At 37.8% G+C, this 19,002-nt stretch overlaps 1 protein-coding gene across 1 annotated transcript; it reads left to right on the forward strand.

The window, feature by feature from the left end:
* Positions 1 to 4,697: 4,697 nt before the first annotated feature.
* Positions 4,698 to 18,937, forward strand: LOC148127261 (uncharacterized). Its single transcript, XM_087923206.1, has 8 exons — positions 4,698 to 4,722; positions 5,773 to 5,856; positions 6,603 to 6,662; positions 9,487 to 9,564; positions 11,100 to 11,168; positions 12,482 to 12,535; positions 14,481 to 14,643; positions 18,711 to 18,937. Exons 1-8 carry the CDS (start codon positions 4,698 to 4,700, stop codon positions 18,862 to 18,864), a joined length of 687 nt encoding a protein of 228 aa, XP_087779332.1. The 3' UTR covers positions 18,865 to 18,937.
* The last annotated feature ends 65 nt before the right edge of the window (positions 18,938 to 19,002 follow it).

A 19,002-nucleotide genomic window follows, 5' to 3' on the forward strand; every position in this document is an offset into this window, starting at 1 on the left:
TTTTAATTTTTTATCTGGTTACCACTGTTGCTGTAAGTCACACCTTTATGGCTCACTAGATGGGCAACTATGTTAAGTCTAAATAAAAATATTTTTACACAAATGGTTAGCAAAAAAAGGAACAAGAGACCAGAGAAGTTAGCTCACAGTTTTGTAGCATAAGTGTGTAATCTGAGGTTCTTGAACTATGTGTTCTTTTCCCAAATCTCAGGATAGTTATTTAGTTATATCGGTTTGTTTATTGTGTATCCTATTGAGTCTAAGGTTGACTCCATTCTTAAAAACTGTTATTAAATGAAAATGGATTGTAGATTATATGAAATGTAGGAAGAGTAATAGGTTGTTTAATTCTTTAATGGTTTAATTTTAATTCAAAATAAATTGCTTTGGTTTCAGTATGGTTCCACCAACACAGTATTTCTCACTGGGGAATTCTGGGAGTTGAAATTCACACATCTTAAAGTTGCTGAGATTGAGAACACTTGTCGAAGTTAACATTTAAAATTTTATTCTAAAATATAGATGTGACCCTTGGTCCTCCCAAAAGATGGCATGTGCCAAAATAAGTAGATTTTTTAAAAAATTAGAGTCTGAGCAGAATTCTACAAGTTAACGAATGTTAACAAAATAAACATTTATTTGTATAAATATAACATTGCAGTTAGATGAACAAAGTGATGGAAATAGTACAGGCAATGCAATAAATTCAGCTGAGTGATGTCACAATGAATGCCCCAGCTTCCTCACTTTCTGGAAGCAGAATGGAAGTACGCAAAGCAGCATATTTATGAGAAAGCATGATGCTTTTGGTGAATAAATGTTTTCTGCCAGCATTGTCAGATAGTATTGTGTGGTGCATATAAATGGAGATAGCTAAGAATTGTATTTCAGTCCATTTCAAGTATACTATAGATTTATGTCATCAGGAAGCATACGACAAATGTGTTAATCAAAAGTGAACTGTCTTCATAGAAAAATAATAATCTCACATTTAATATAATTCACAAGTATTTGTAATAATGGAAGAATGATTACAAAGAAAGGTATAAAGGAAAGGTATAAAGGTAACTAACTCTATTATATAGCCTATATTCAATTGCTGAGATTGTCTTTCATGCTATTGAAATAAATTTCATCTCTGTTTCAAGCAGCTCAACCTCTGTGATCCTTAGATGATCCAGCCTGGATCTGAAGCCAAAATTTTATTCTAATAGACTTATGCACAAACCATATTGGAAACAAACATCCTTTTTTACACAGATATCACTATTTTCACTCATTCTTCAGTCACTGAGTGGTTCAGTCATTTTTCTGTGCTCTGTCTTCATATTCCCATCCATCCATTTGTGCCATCTAGCAGGATATTTTTTCTACTCCTGGATCACATTCATTCATAATGTTGTAGATTTCCCCCCAGAAGTCATATCTGGTTCTGGCAATTTCAGCAACCCCTGGAAAGTAACATAAGACCTTTGGGTTACCAGCTTTGTATGCATATACAACAACCTAAGTAATATCAGTGTTTCTTTTCTGGTGTACATATTAGTTATTTTATTTATAATTAAGTCTACATCTTTAATAAGCATAGTACCAGTTACTGGGCACATTGTAGCCACTTTGCACAACCATTGCTCACTTTTTTCCCATCTATACCAACACTTAGGATCTCTGATAAGGCTAGCTTATATATATAGGTAATTGACTTACAACAGTTCATTTAGTGACTGCTCAAAGTTACAACAGCACTGAAAAAAGTGACAACTATTTTTCACACTTATGGCCACTGTGCATACCCTCATGGTCACATGATCAAAAATTCACACTTGGCAATTGACTCATATTTATGAAAGCTGCAGTGTTCTGAAGTCATGTGATCATGTTTTGCAACCTGACAAGCAAAGTCAATGGCAAAGCAGATTCACTTAACAACTGTGGCAAGAAAGATCATAAAATGGGGCAAAAACTCAATTAACAAATTCTCACTTAACAACAGAAACTTTGGGCTCAGTTGTGGTTGTAAGTCGAGGAGTACCTCCTGTATACTTGCCTCCATCACATCAACTAGGAGTTATATGCAGTGAACTAATATGCATTCGAGATCTATATTTGGTAATGAAAATAATCTCTAAGCAATTATTTCTGGAGGTGTAAGGCATTCTTGCAGATGGCAACTACATCAGGAAGTGTACAAATCAGAATAGGCCATTTGAGTGATGTTTGTGTAAGTATCTTCTCTATCTTTTTTTCTATATTTTATATCATGGATTATAATATGTTTTCTGCTGCCTTTAAAATCTTGAAGGGCTCCAGCTGACCATTTTCAGGGAAAATACTTTAATTAGAATAGTATTGAGCTTATTGTGACCAGTTTCCAAAATATTAACCAAATTTCATGTATTGTATAACAATTATTTTATACTTCAAGTGAATAATTTCGAGGCATGGCCATTGGCCATGCACAAATACATGTCGATAGCATTTTCATTTTTGTCTACCACAGTGTAGACTTTGAATTTTTGCATATCTATGTATAGTAATACTATACCTGTATACCACATATGGGATGTTAACATTTTAATTTTTTTTTCTTACAAAAAATTGCAGAAAGTAGTACCCTCAGTAATTCATGCAGCCCAATCTTTTTCTGAAAAGCTGTCAACAATGAAATAATATTTAGATTTTTAGTTAACATGATAGCTCCCTATACTGATAAAACATGAAAGAGATGTTTTGATATCATTAGATAAAGTAAAAACCCTTGATATGGTGCAAAGTATGTTTCAGATTTCTACAGATATTGTGCATGACTTCTAATCCTTTTGATTGGGAAATTACAAATAGAATTATTTGCATTATAACCAAACTGTGACACTTCAAGATGTCCTTTAATGTGATGTTGGAACTCCAGGTTGTTTAGTAAGATAAACTGGCAATATCTCAGGAACACATGGAATAAAACTTGAATAATTTTAACAATACATTTTAATTTTAATGATCTCTTCATTTGCAGTTATAATTCAATTTCAGCCTATTTTTCAAAAGAAAGTTTAATCAGCCACTTTTAAATGGGAATTACACCAAAATGTCAATTTCTTTTAAGAATCAAAATAGTTTTTTTATCCAAAATGTCTACCATAGTTAGAATCAATAACTCTTTTGATCCTCAGGGGTGGCAAATATTAATACTTGAGTTCACAATTTAATATTGAGATTGTTTCATTCCAATAAGTTGAAGTTAGTAAATATGTCCAATAATTTATTTAAAAACAGCAACATTAAAACTATGAAAGATTTTAAAGGCAAGTTTTAAATCCAGCCTTTATCTAGCCTGTTGTCTAGGCAGTATAATAAACATAATAAAGAAAAATTATGGTATTAAAAATATTACAAATAATGACCCATGGATTACAGTGGAGTCACCCCACACATTATCTATGGCTTTTATTGCCATCCTTTGAAATAGTGCCTGTCCTCTTGAACCATTCTGGAAATTCTGGGAACATTATTACTTTTCATCTTTTATTTTGGAGTATCAGACATTGGTTATCAAACCATAGCAATATGACAAAAATGATAGAATAAAAAACAGTAGAGACCTTCAAATTTCTAGGTTCTACTATATCACATGACCTAAAATGGACACCTAACATCAAAAACATCATCAAAAAAGCACAAGAAAGAATGTTCTTTCTGCACCAACTTAGAAAGCTCAAACTGCCCAAGGAGCTGCCGATCCAGTTCTACAGAGGAATTATTGAGTCTATCATCTGCACCTCTATAACTGTCTGGTTTAGTTTTGCAACCCAACAGGACAGACAGAGGATAATTAGGACTACAGAAAAAAACAATTACTACCCCCTGCCTTCCATCAAGGACCTGTATACTGCATGAGTCAAAAAGAGGCTGTAAAAATATTTACAGACCCCTCACTTCCCAGACATAAACTGTTTCAATTCCTTCCTTCAAAACTACGCTATAGAGCGCTGCACACCAGAACAACTAGACACAAGAACTGTTTTTTCCCCGAAAGCCATCACTCTGCTAAACAAATAATTCCCTCAACACTGTTCAAGTATTTACAAAGTTTACACTACTATTACTGTTAATCACCGCTCCTTACCACCCACTTGACTGTTTCCTAGTATGATTTGATTGTTGATTGTACCCTATGACTATCATTAAGTGTTGTACGTTATGATTCTTGATTCTTAATGAATGTACCTTTTCTTTATGTATACTGAGAGCATTTACACCAAGACAAATTCCTTGTGTGTCCAATCACACTTGGCCAATAAAGTATTCTATGATAAAAGCTTATTTCTCAGGTTTAATTAAAAATAGTATGCCTTTGTAATTAGATCTTCAGACCACCTGAAAACCTCTGAGTTGGTTTCAGAGTTACCAAATATAGTAATCGATGTCTTGGTCTAGTATCAGAAAAGTGCATACAATCCCTAATTGAATTGGAAGAATTTTGTGTAGCCCCCATAAACCAATCTTGGGCTGGAAAACAAAATAAAAGGTAGCATCATTATGGTAGTCAATTTTGACAATGTAAACAATGAACAATAAGAATAATGAAAAACAAATCTAAAGATATGTTCTGATTATGTTGCTGATACAAATCATTCTTTCAGAACTAAATCTTGTATATTACATAGTTAGGTATTTACACACTCACATTAAGGTCCCAAGCCATGTTACCTTGGTGTCGTTTTAAAAGTAAGTCCATTGATAACAACAACAAAAAAACCCTCCAAATCTTTAAAATTAGGTGAGCAAATGACCAGACTTTCATTCCTCCCATCTGGTTCATTGTGACTCTGGAACCATAGTGATGTCATAGAAAGTGACACCAAGGCTCTGAGGGGAAATATAGTAAAACTGACTCAGTTCCTTGGGAAGTTGGCTACTTTTGCTACTAACCATGGATCCCTCATTTCACATATTTTTATATTTTCTAATATGTTTAGGAGCAATTGCTAAAGGTACAGATCTATGAAATCTCTCTGTCTTCATTATTCTGAAATAATAATTTTTATTTGCTAGATTTATGTTTGTGACTTTCCCTCAAAAAATCTTATAATGGATATGTTTTCCATTTTGCATTTTTTCCTTATAATAATCTTTGGGGTAGGTTGAACTGAGAATAAGTTAATGGCCTCAAACGAATGAGTTTCCACATCTCAGGGTAGATTTCAACCTAGGTTTCCCTTATTCTAGTTCAGCAGTTTAGCCACGACTATACAATGGCTAAAATTTGTATTTTTGAAGTATACATTTGACGAAGACATTTTATATTTTCCCATGATTTTGCTGTTTGACAGCCCTTGGCTTTTTAGTGTCATTGAAGTAGGACTTGATCACAAAAGAGTTGACATATGCACAAAAAAAACCCTCTTCCAAGCAAGCGGGATGGCCACCCACTCTCCTAAGAAGTAACTACTCAAAACTACAGCAAGCATAATTTGAATCTTGGATTGGACCTGTCATACTGTTTAGGGCTTAGCATTCTCCAGCATTCTCCAGTTATTCATTTATACTATAAACCAAGACTATTCATCCATCTCAATATCAGTACGTTTATATGTATTTATTTAATCAATTTATATGCCATTCATCTCATTGTCAAGTGACTCTGGGTGGTTTACAAACACCATAAAAACAATAATACAAAACCTTAAATGATTTTATCTTCCATTGTTCTTGCTCAGCTATTCCTTAGTGTAATGTTTTGGTGAATTCACTTTCTTTCCTTCCTTTTTTCTTTAGGAATTCCATTAAAGGATTCAACATTAAAGGAAAGTAAAGATACTCAGAAGCTAAAACAAAGCTTGAAGATCTTGCGGGATTATTGTAAGTTGATTGATGCTGCAGTTGTTCTTTCATTGCATAATATATTTGATTTAATTATCTAGTCCCCCATCAACCCTTTAAATCATAGTTTTTATTTTTTGAGATGTTCCCTTACCAGGATACAGAAGTTGAACTTTTCAGTGTCATTTTCTTAGATTTCTCTAGCCAACAACTTCCTGAGGGAGAGATACTTCTTGTAGCAGAGAGCAAAAGACTGATTTCACAAATCATCTTCTCAAAATAGAAGAGATTTTTGTGGGATTTTGGTGTGTGTGTGTGTGTGTGTGTGTGTGTTTTGTTTTGTTTTGTTTTTTATACTGAAGGTAACTTTTAGAGAGGAAAGAAATAAACCAGAAGTTGGGTACTGGGGCTAAGAAATATTGTTCCTCTGTTGGCCACCTATTCTTTAACTGTCTGAAGACCTGATGTTATTTCAATATATGATTGAGCTGTTTAAAAGACATAGTTTGTACAGTACATGGACAATTACAATGAAATATGGTCAACCTTTTGTTGAAACTGTTATGTAGAATTTCATACACACACACATATATACACACACATACACAAATATAGGAGTGAGAGAGAGAATGAGAAAACCTTATATATAGAAGTTTCTTGTTATTCTATGTTTGTCTTTCTTTTCCCTTTTTTCCCCCCAGTTGCCATTGTTTTATATTTTTCTCTTTGTTGTATTTTATTAAATAAGCTATAGGCATACTAAAGAAACATACGTTATCTTGCAGTGGATGAGCTTGGCATCAAACAACCCCCAGAGACACAAACCGAGTACCCCATTTTAAAGGGTAAGATGTACGAAGGGTCTATCAGATCCACCAGTCATTACAACAAAAGCTATTGTAACAGGCTAGATAGAAGTAATGCCAAAGTATTGCCACCTGGAAAATAATTAGGTACTTCTCCAGCAACGAAACTGTAGACATCAAGATAGTCCCAATAGCCAAATAGTTTTTTAATTTTTGGAAAGCTCTAGAGTTATTTTAAATCAATGGAAAAAAGATTAGAATTTGACACTACATAGAAAGCTCTGGTAAGGTTGCTTAATATAAGCATCTATTTAGTGTTCCATTTCCTTTTATTAATTTGATATTTAAAACACACTGTTCTATAATATAATCTTATGAACGCATTATGTCCTTGAGTCTGTGAATAAGAACAAGAAGTGGTAACTAATAAAGCAGAATGGTAATCAAATGAAAGAGTTATGGCTTTATAGATTATATCTACAGTGATTAGTGTCTATAGTGGCCTTTATAATAAAGGATAGCCCTTTATTTTAGAAAGCTGTCTTTGAATTTATTTTTCCAAAACTCACTTTTGTCCTTTATTTCAGTCAATTAACTTTTACTGTACAAGTGCTGCCCCTTAATGCAGTATTTCGCACTCATGTAAAAATATGGAATTGTCTTTTAAAAATAAATTTATACTGTTTTATTTCCAATCTTTTTATTATAATGCGCATTTTTATTAAAAAAATCTTGGTTTTGTTCTTTCCATCTCTGACCTCATAAAGTCTTGCTGCCCTTATTCATATTATACAAACAAATCCCGTAAGTTATTTCCATCAAATTAAAAAGAAAAGTCTTGATTTCAGTTGTACATTTACTTTTAAAATTCTCCGCATCAAAATACATACTATATAGCTTTGTTGTGTGTCCATCAAAGATGAAAAAAATATCCCTCAGTATGACTTTCCAACAAAATTTTGAAATTCCTATACAGATTTTTAACCATTTATCTCAAGGGTCTTCAAACTTGGCAAGTTTAAGACTTGTGGACTTCAACTCCCAGAATTCCTGAGCTAACATGACTGGAGGAGGAATTCTGGGAGTTGAAGTCCACAAATCTTAAAGCTGTCAAGTTCGAAGACCCCTGATTTATCTGATATCATATACCAACAATATATCATTTTATAAAAATTCCTTTTAAAATGATAATTCAATATAAATTTAAACCCTTCCACATATTCTCCCATTGATCCAGATATATATTATATCCCAAATATTTTGCCCATTTTATCACGCAGTCCTTAACTTGGTCCTGTTTCCATTTTCCATTAACGTTTGTAACATCTTAGTAATAATTTTGTACAGAGCTCAAGATCAAATTAAATTTTACCCTTTTCAAATTCATAATACTTTTTATCCTTCTTAAATCTTTACATTAGCTGTACATAAGGAAACCAGTGGCACGTAAAGCTCTCCTTATAACAAATATGGTGGTTTCTGAATATTGCAACTGCTGTAAGTCTATGAAGTTTGAGTATCAGTTCAAAAAGTTTAAAATATCAAGTGGGTTCATACATAAGCTCTAAGTAGAGTGGGTTAATTCAGAAACATATGTTATTTTGCAGCAGATGAACATGGAATCGAAGAATCCCTAGGGACACCAACCGAATACCCCATGTTGAAAGGTAGGATTTACTACAGGGCTATTAGATCCATTTTTTACTTCTAGTTGCTAAATCTATAATAGTCAACAATGGAAAAGTTTTGATAATTTAACAATTGGAAATTGGCATCCATATATATAGTTAGTAGCTATGTTTGAAAAAAAATGACAAATACAATTAGAATTTTAAATACAAAGAGGGACAGATCACAATTTTATCAAATCTGCTATGATTAATGTACTATCTAGGGCAGGGGGTGTCAAATTCAAGGCCTGCGGGCCGATCTGGCTCACGGGGTGCTTAGATCTGGCCCACGGGGCCGCCTTGGAAACAGCAAAGGACCAGCCCACAGTGCCTCTGCCAGTGAAAATAGAGCTCGGAAGGGCCATGTGCGGCCCGCCCGAGCTCCATTTTCACCAGCGGAGGGTTGCAGCAGACCATTGCAGCCAAAAATGGAGCTCGTGAGGGCTACATGCAGCCCTCCCGAGCTCTGGTTTAGCTGGCAGGGTTGCAGGAGGCTGTTGCAGCTGAAAACGGAGCTCCTCCCCCACCCTGAGGTCAAACACAACTCTGATGTGGCCCTCAGTGAAATTCAGTTTGACACCCCTTGTTAGGAATGTAAGTCACCTAATAGTTGGGTTGGAAATATATATAAACTAGGATAGACATTTTAATACTGTCTCTTTAAGGGAATGCTAAAATTGTAATTGGGTGTGGTTCCTCAAACGGCCATAAGATGGAGCCAGAAACCTGGCTTGTTCTGTTCTGGAGAGTTTTGCAGTTCCTACTGACTCTTGCTGATCATAGTTGGATTTGATGTAAGTCTGTTACTGAACTGTTTTTGATACTGGACTTTGTTATTTGGATTATCCCTGGACTGAAAACTGACTGCTTTAACTGTGAATGACTTGGACTGTTTTGTTGAACTTTGCTTAACCGTTTTACTGGAAGTAAAAACCTACATTTTACTATACAGTGTATCTGTGTGCTGTGTGTTATTCTACACTACTCTCACCACCACTCTCACCACGTCTCCCTGTGTGCGCTCATTCTCCTAACAGGGAATTACCTCAACAACCCTGATCTAGGGTGGAACAAATATTGCAAGATTGTCTATGAAGTTTAAGTATCAGTTCATAATGTTTAAAAGATCAAATGGGTTGATATATAAGCTATAAGTAGATTAGGTTATTAAAGAAACTGATGTTATCTTGCAGTGTCAGTGAATTTGTTTGGTGTTGGCCAATCCCAAAAGACAGAGATAATCCCAGAAGATACAGATAACTCTTCAGAAGGTAAGATTTTCTAAGGGACATGATGTTCTGCAAAACAGTCGTATTAAAATGCTAGGTTAGGATCCTTGAATCTATCAATAAGAATAATAAAGAAGTAGTTACTTATGCAAAAGAATATAATGGCATACTGAAAAAGTCCTGACCTTTCAAAATGGATTATATCATTTCAGTCTGCAGGTGCACGTTTAAACTGCTTCCTTTAAAAAAAAAAAAAAACACCAGAAAATTATTTCAAAATTGTTTCTCTACTTCTGGGCTATTAGAATGTTTGCACTGTTTTCAATTTTCATTCAGAGTGAGAGATCATAGTCAAAAACAAAGACTTTAATGCAAAGGCAGTCAATTTTCTGTCATTGGAGCTATTCATATTCTTTAGGAGTTCCAAGGTATACAGTATAGGATTGTTGTTGTTTTTTTATTATTCAGAAAAATGTTTAAGAGAATCCCCAGCCTGAAAAAAATCTGAAAACTCCTGCTATAGAACCAGAGCAGCTCATTCAATTTCTAAGTGACAGGTTGGGGGCTACATTTTAAAATCTGGAGCTTGGATAAGAACAAGCTTTGGACTCAGGACTTTGAAATTTCACAGTGTTGGAAGAAATGTCCATCTGGGTTCAGTTCCAAGTGGGAAGAAAAACACTGGAAACCTGGAGACTGCTTGGAAAGATGGTTTAATGGTGGACAGGACTACACAGTTTGTGGTCCTGGGCAAAAAATGAGCACATGGGTGAGAGAGGGAGAGAGATTTATATCCTCTGTTGGGCTTTGAACTTGCTTCCTGTTCTTGTGGCAAGAAATGTATTCTGATTGGTTGTCAGACTCCCATGGGGACATGCAGGGGTAATTTTGTAGGTTGTCTTGAGTCCCTAGCTTGGTTGAATCTTGCTGGGTGATGTAATGAAGGGGCTTTGGGCAATTCCTATTATGGTTTATAATCCTATCACCCTGGAGCTAAATGATTTTTGTCTTTTAGATAGGATGGCTAGTCTTTCTGGGGCTATTAACAAAGTGGGGGTGGGGGCTGCTTTGCAAGACCATGTTTCTCCTTTTCTCATCCAGGGAGGTATAATACTCTGCCTTTCCGATATTTCCTAGAATATTTCGTCCTTCTAGGAGAGGGATGGGTGCTAACTTTCTATAATAAGGATCATAATAGACAAGGCAGGCACATTTTCAGCAAGCTTTCACATTTATGATTTAACAAAAGATCATTTCCAAGGCTGAAATAAAAAGTAACCTTGGTGCATATGCTAAGAATTTATTATCTAGATAAAATTAGGGATATGACCGGTCCTAATGATCCTACTGTACTGGGACATTCTTGGTAGAATAGGTCTCAAAACTGTGAAGTTTTAAATAATTAACTCTTCCAGGGAATAAAAGAGGCGGGAGGGAGGGAGGAATGAATTCTGGCAAATGAAGCTGATCCAACCAACCTATTACAAACAGTGTAGCTTTAAGTTCTTTTCAACTAGCTTACATGTAGCGTCTTTCTTTCTGGAGGCTTGTTCTGACCTTGTTGTTTTGAATTTTAGAAGATATATTTGGCCCTCATTATTCTACAGCTAATACAGATGAGCCGCCCATGGACCTCCCAATAGAAGGTACAATTTTGTTAAGAGGAGTGATGTTTGTTATAGATCAGTGGTGGTGAACCTATGGCATGTGTGCCACAGGTGGCACCCAGAGGCCTCTCTGTGGCCACATGCTCTGTTGCCCCAGCTCAGCTCCACCGCATATGTGCGTGCACCTCCCACCGGCCAACTGGCCTTCTAGTCTTTGCCGCACATGTGTGGGGGCAGCACATGCACAGGGGGTGGATGCCCAGGGCATGGGTGCATAAGCAGGGGGCTGTGGGCACATGCACAGGGGGTGCACCCAGGGGTGGGTTTCTATCATTTCTGTCCATCTCTGTAGAACCGGTAGTTCTGAAGAGCAGCAGACATAGAACCGGTTCTATGTCTGCTGATGTTTTTGCCCACCCGCCCACCTGGGCTCTTACCTGACCTTTATTTCCTGATTTTTCAACTTCAGCTGCTGAACGAGGCACAGCTGCAGTTAAAAAAACCAGAAAAAGAGGGCTGTTTCAAAGGCTGCTTCTCTGCACGCAGCGTGCTGATGACGATTTATAGGCGCGCGGCTCGCAGTGTGCAGGGAAGCACATCATAAATCACCAAACCTCGTAAATCCCAAACCGGTAACCTGTTGTATCCCCCCCCTGGGTGCACCTTGCATTTTGCGTTTGCGGGCAGGGGCTTTGAACACTCGGTGACCAAAAGGTTCACAATCACTGTTATAGATCAAATGACAACTTTTGTTACTAGCATTTTCACCAGTATTTTCCCAACTGGACTGCCTTCTTTGGAGGAGCAAAGATACATCAAAGTCAAGGCATTCGGGTAACATTTGAGAAAAACTGCCATACAGAATAAGAATGCAGATTTAATGTCTGAGTTTGTTTTCAATAAGACACTCATAATTTGTTTGAATTAGCTATACTCTTAAGTGATACCCAAAGAATGTTTTACAGTACTGTAGCTATCGCAGCTTATGTAGGCCATGCTTAGAGATATCAGGGGTGGGTAATTTCTGTCTGTGAGCCTGGGAGTTTTTGAAATTGTGCAACCAAAATTTGGTGGCACAGTTGCCAATTGTTTGGTTGTGTCTATGTATTTCAGGAAAAAGATGCACAATATAAACGACCCAAAATATAAACTTTACCCACAGATGCCAGTGACTTACAAGTATGCCTTTTGAGTTGTCCCATAGATATAAGTAAAAAAATATGACTAGAAGGAACAGAAGTATTGCCCAACTGAAAAGTAAAACAAAATGAAGGTAATTTATTTTCTTTAAAAAAGTAAACATGGATCATTTGGAGTATTTTAATTGGATTGTTTATTCACATTTATTGCAGGATTACGGGATAATCAAGATATTCCTCGAAACTTGTTTTTCCAGCCAATACCACGTAAGGACATGATTTAGCATAGTTAAAACTCAGTGTCATGTGAATCTTAACTACATGTATAATTATTTGCCACAAAGATTATATAATCTGTAAAGCACATATTTACTGCAAGTAAAGAGATATCATATTCTAAGGAATCTGAGCTGTACAGTCAAAAATCAGTACTGTTCATGAAGCTTGTTCAAATTCCTTGGCATTCACAGCAGATTTTTTTTAAGGCATCGGAAGAACCTATAATTTCCACAACTCTATCCATATGTCTAACAGTATCTCTGAGAGCAATAAAAATGTATTTATTCACACATTTTATTCACACTTCCAAATTGTGCTCTTCTGGGGATACATTTCATTTTGGTTGACATTCAGAGCATAATTTGCTCTTTCTATTAGGAAAAGTATATCCCACAATCACAGCAGCATTTCCTCATAAAACAGTGACATGAAAAATAGCAATTTTCACCATAAATTCGTTGAATGAATTTTAAAATCTAAGAGTGTATTTTATAATTTATGTATTTCTAATTCTCATTTATTTCTAATTCAAATTTTACCATGAGTAAAAAGAAATGTCACATAACAACAGGAACCCATATTTCAACCAAAACAAGCGGTACATATCAAACGATTACAACCACAACCTATCTTAGACTTGCAGTGTGCCTACTTTATCCAATCTGGTAGAACAGGCAGATAATTTTGGGGAGAGACCATCCCACAAATAACCTTGTCCTGTGCTACACTTAGGGCAGGGTGTCAAACTCAGATCGTCACCGCGGCATCACGTGACATATCAGGACTTTTTTCCCCTTTGCTAAACCAGGTGTGGGCATAGCGAGTGCGTGACACATCTGGCCCATGGGCCAGGAGTTTGACAGTCCTTCTGTGGGGCTTTAAAAGTGGTAATCAGCATCTTGAATTGCATCCAGAAACTGGGAGCCTGTGCACAACAGAGGTGTAATCTGGGTAAACCTACACGCACCCAGGATTGCGTGCAACACTGCATTCTGGATCAGTTGTTGCTTCTGTGTGTGTCAACTCGTAAAGCATTCCTATGCCTGTTTTCGAGTTGGCTCAAGGCTCATGATTTAATTAGGGCAACCGCCAGAACCTTGACAGTGTGGTCCATCTTTCCAGGGCTGAATCAAAATTAGTTCCTCCCCATCCAGACCTTCACAATTTCTTTTTAACCAAATCCATCACATAATAAAAACCCTCCCCATTTTTCATGGGAGCAACAACATAGTCAAATTAACCACTTGATCAGCCCCATCTTCATTTATGGTTCTCGGGCCCACTGACAAAACCAATTTTTTAAGTCCTTTCAGAAAAGAAGCAGGATTGGGGCCAACTGTATCTCAGTTTTGGTCACACCTGTGTCATATGTAGCAAATATGGCTAACAAGAACAGTACTAGTCTGTTTTTGCATATTTGGACCAGTATGCTGTTCATATAATTAAAGCAGAGTTTTACTTAGACACACTCACAGCTACAGTCTCTAATCTAGAAATTATTCTGAAAACTATCAAAGTTTTATATATTCCACCAAGAGGCATATGCACTGTTCAGACACAAATGAGAGATTTTTCTATTTCTTTTTCACTCAAGCACTCACATACATACATATACACAGTGGGTTTGTAGGTCACGATAATAGATAAAACATAAGAAATAGTAAAATTATTCTGTTTCAGGCTACGAAGAAAGATAAGCATTTGAATAATTCCACATTGCATTCTTTCTCCTCCTCTTTTTCTACAGACACAAAGTGAGCATATGGAAAAGAAACTAGCCTTGAGCATTAGTTTTGCAATTATGATTAGTTTAATTTTTTTTTTTTTACAAATAAAAAGAGAATATCATTATTTCATGCAATTACATGTAAGCATTTCCAATTGGCTAATTTAATAACATTTTTCATCTTCCCCAACCTCCACTATGTTTCAGTTTCAGACAGAATACATCAGATCGAAACAAATGGCCAAGCACATCAGAAAAAAGGAATTGAGGAAAAGATACTGCTTCCCATCTCTATTATTACATTACTTGTTTCATTAATTCTTCTTGGGTGTTCTGCCTTTGGAATCTATGAATGTACCAAAGAAAAAAGGTAGGTTTACCCCTCATGTATCCCTTCTGAAGGGATATTATTTTTTTCCAAATATGAATTCTTGTGTAGCACTATCTACATATTGCAAATATTGTAGTAGAGTCAGATATGCCATTGTTCACACAATGAAGAAAGGATTTAGCAGGTTTCCAGAGGTACAAAGACAGGGCAACAGCAATAATAAGGTGACCTTAAAAACAACTGACTGAGATCTAAGCATAGCAATAGCACTTAGATTTATATACTGTTTCACAGTGCTTTATAGCCCTCTCTGTTTACAGCAGGGGTGTCAAACTTGTGGCCCGTGGGCCGGATGCTTCACATACTGGCCATGCCCACCCACATTAAAAGTGGGGGGGGGGGAGTTGCCATACGTCACGCGACACCATGATGCCATGAGTTTTACACCCTGGTTTACAGAATCAGCCTATTGCCCCCAACAATCTGGGTCCTCATTTTACTGATCTCGGAAGGATGGAAGGCTGAGTCAACCTTGAGCCTGGTGAGATTCGAACTGCTGGCCGTGAGCAATGAGTGAGCCTGCAATCCTGGGTTCTAATCACTGCACCACCAGCATATAACTTATCTGGCTGGGTGGCACATAATATTCAGGACTCTGGTTGTAGGTCTCACAGAATTACATGATGAGATATTCCCTGCCTTCTGAAAGGGGCTTAAAGCCATTTTCCCTCAGCAAGTCTTGATGATGGGGCATAGTCTTAGATTGACTTTTTCATTCTTCATTGCTCCCTGCCTGAATTTGGGACAGTTTGACTGCAGCAGTTGCCAATATTATTGGTTGATCAATTGAGAAACCAAATGCTGATCTTGGGTGGCATAAGATAAATGGAAGGAATGCGCTAGCAAATTCAGAGCAGTTGCCAAATTTGTAGAAAGATAAATACACTGCTCAAAAAAATAAAGGAAACACAAAAATAAGACATCCTAGATCTGAATGAATGAAATATTTTCATTAAATACTTTGTTCATTACATAGTTGAATGTGCTGACAACAAAATCACACAAAAATTATCAATGGAAATCAAATTTAGCAACCCATGGAGGTCTGGATTTGGAGTTACACTCAAAATTAAAGTGAAAAAAACACTACGGGCTGATCCAACTTTGATGTAATGTCCTTAAAACAAGTCAAAATGAGGCTCAGTAGTGTGTGTGGCCTCCACCTGCTTGTATGACCTCCCTACAATGCCTGGGCATGCTCCTGATGAGGTGGCGGATGGTCTCCTGAGTGATCTCCTCCCACACCTGGGCTAAAGCATCCCCCAACTCCTGGACAGTCTCTGGTGCAATGTGGCGTTGGTGGATGGAGCGAGAGATGATGTCCCAGATGTGCTCAATTGGATTCAGGTCTGGGGAATGGGCAGGCCAGTCCATAGCATCAATGCCTTCGTCTTGCAGGAACTGCTGACACACTCCAGCCACATGAGGTCTAGCATTGTCGTGCATTAGGAGGAACCCAGGGCCAACTGCACCAGCATATGGACTCACAAGGGGTCTGAGAATCTCATCTCAGTACCTAATGGCAGTCAGGCTACCTCTGGCGAGCACATGGAGGGCTGTGCAGCCCTCTAAAGAAATGCCACCCCACACCATTACTGACCCACTGCCAATCCGGTCATGCTGGAGGATGCTGCAGGCAGCAGAACATTCTCCACAGTGTCTCCAGACCCTGTCACATCTATCACATGTGCTCAGTGCGAACCTGCTTTCATCTGTGAAGAGCACAGGGCGCCAGTGGCGAATTTGCCAATCTTGGTGTTCTCTGGCAAATGCCAAACATCCTGCACAGTGTTGGGCTGTAAGCACAACCCCCACCTGTGGATGTCGGGCCCTCATACCACCCTCATGGAGTCTGTTTCTGACCGTTTGAGCAGCCACATGCACATTTGTGGCCCGATGGAGGTCATTTTGCAGGGCTCTGGCAGTGCTCCTCTTGTCCCTCCTTGCACAAAGGCAGAGGTAGCGGTCCTGATGCTGGCTTGTTGCCCTCCTACAGCCTCCTCCACATCTCCTGATGTACTGGCCTGTCTCCTGGTAGCGCCTCCATGATCTAGACACTATGCTGACAGACACAGCAAACCTTCTTGCCACAGCTCGCATTGATGTGCCATCCTGGATGAGCTGCACTACCTGAGCCACTTGTGTGGGTTGTAGACTCCGTCTCATGCTACCACTAGAGTGAAAGCACCACCAGCATTCAAGTGACCAAACCATCAGCCAGAAAGCATAGGAACTGAGAAGTGGTCTGTGGTCACCACCTGCAGAACCACTCCTTTATTGGGGACGTCTTGCTAACTGCTTATGCTTTCTACCTGTTGTCTATTCCATTTGCACAATAGCATGTGAAATTGATTGTCAATCAGTGTTGCTACCTAAGTGGACAGTTTGATTTCACAGAAGTGTGATTGACTTGGAGTTACATTGGGTTGTTTAAGTGTTCCCTTTATTTTTTTGAGCAGTGTATTTTTTTAAGGGCAAACAATGTCTGATTTGAGTCTGTTAATGGTTTGGAAACTGAGAATGGAAAGCATGAGCTAATAAAAATTAAACTGAAGACCTTGAAAGAAAGTATGGTAAAATGACTAGGAATCTGAAGAGGACCATCCGACTTTGTAGCCTTTGGCTGTAATGTTGTCTCATCCACATTCATTCTCCTAATAGCGCAAGCTCATTCTTGGGAGGTTCAAAGCTTTCCGAGGGCCTTTTAAAGCATCGTGAGAATGGAGTTCACCACTTGGGAGAATGAATAGTGTGCGCTATTTGGAGAATGGCACAAGTGGCCTTGGGAAGAAGACCTGGCATGACCAGGAACTGCTGTGAGGGTTCCAAGTAATATACCCATAGCAAACAAAACTCCAAGGCAGATAGATTCCTCAAAGAATAGCTTTATTGAATATATCCTATCGGCACAGATCTGGTGAAAACCGACTCTGAAGGCTCCCACGATTTTCACCTAATTAAAAGTAAAAAAAAAATTCCCTTCCCCAAACAATCAGTCACATAGTCCAATCAAAGCGCTGTCTGGTTGCCTGGTGACATCATTCCTCCTTCCTCTGACCAGGTGTGCGAATCCCCTTGGTTCCCAAGAGAAAGTAGTTTGTTTTGGCTACAAAATCGCAGCTATCTCTATTTCCCCCTCCTTATCCCTCAGCTCCAGTGTGGCAATACTGAAGCCTCAAATGGCTTCATTCAGGTCAGCTTCAGGGTTGATGACTGCTTTGTATAGTTGTGTCAGGTCAGGCGTGTCTCAGCAGCAGCAGAGAACAGCGAAGGTCAATTAAGTAGGCAGAGTGTAGGGCAGTGAAGGGGGCTGGAGTGGGTCAAGCTAGGGTGGTCAAGCTTTGTACTGTACTGCAGCTCAGAGGCTTTCTTGCAGCCCCACAGTGCAACAAGGAGCTCCAGTGTATATAGGTAGTCCTCAACTTACGACCACAATTGACCCCAAAATTTCGGTTGCTGAGACATTTGTTAAGTGAGTTTTGCCCCGTTTTACAACTGTTGTCATTGGTTTGGAGAATGTATTATTTTTATATTCTTGTAGTTTCCCACCCCCTTTGGAGTCTTTTTGGAGTAGCACAGAAATTGCAATAATAAATAAACATAAAAGTTAAAAGATTAGAAAAAAAACTAAGAAACCTCTGAATACAGTAGTGTATCTCAACCTTGCAACTTTAGGATAAGTGAATGTCAACTTCCAGAATTCTCCAGCCAGCAAGAATTCCTCTTCCCTCTCCCCCACCAAGGCTGACTGAGGAATTCTGGGAGTTGAAGTCCACTCCTCTTAAAGTTGCCAAGATCGAGAAACACTGGAATACAGAAATGGGATATAATGGACCTAAGAAGTGGTTTTGCTCACTTTCCTGTTTTTAACAATTTGGGTCTTTGCTACAAATACAACTAAGAAGAGCGTGCGCATACGCACATACCTGGTGGCTTTTAAAATCGCCATTTAGTAAGATATTAACACATAGCAAAGTATTTTATGATTTTAATGACATTAAATCATGTGATAAATTGACTGTACTTATTTCTTCATGCCGTTCTAGTCCTAGAGATCAGCGTCCAGGTCAGAACATATGTACACAAACAGAGGAACCTGAAATAACACCCTTCAATGCTATCATGAACATTGTGGATGAAGTGTCATCATATTCAGATGAGTCAGAGGGCTCGCCAGACCAAAACAGACCACACCATTAGTCTAAAAAAAGCAGCTAGAACCTAGTTAAAAGAAGTAACAAACAATGAAAGCAATACCTATCTATATAGCTATATAACTATGTTTTAAGTTTAAAGAATTTCAATAGTTTTTATTATTCTTTTATATGTAATGTAAAA

This window comes from Pseudonaja textilis, chromosome 2 (assembly GCF_049901715.1).
Source record: "Pseudonaja textilis isolate UNSWEBS1 chromosome 2, rPseTex1.2, whole genome shotgun sequence".
NCBI lineage: Eukaryota > Metazoa > Chordata > Lepidosauria > Squamata > Elapidae > Pseudonaja > Pseudonaja textilis.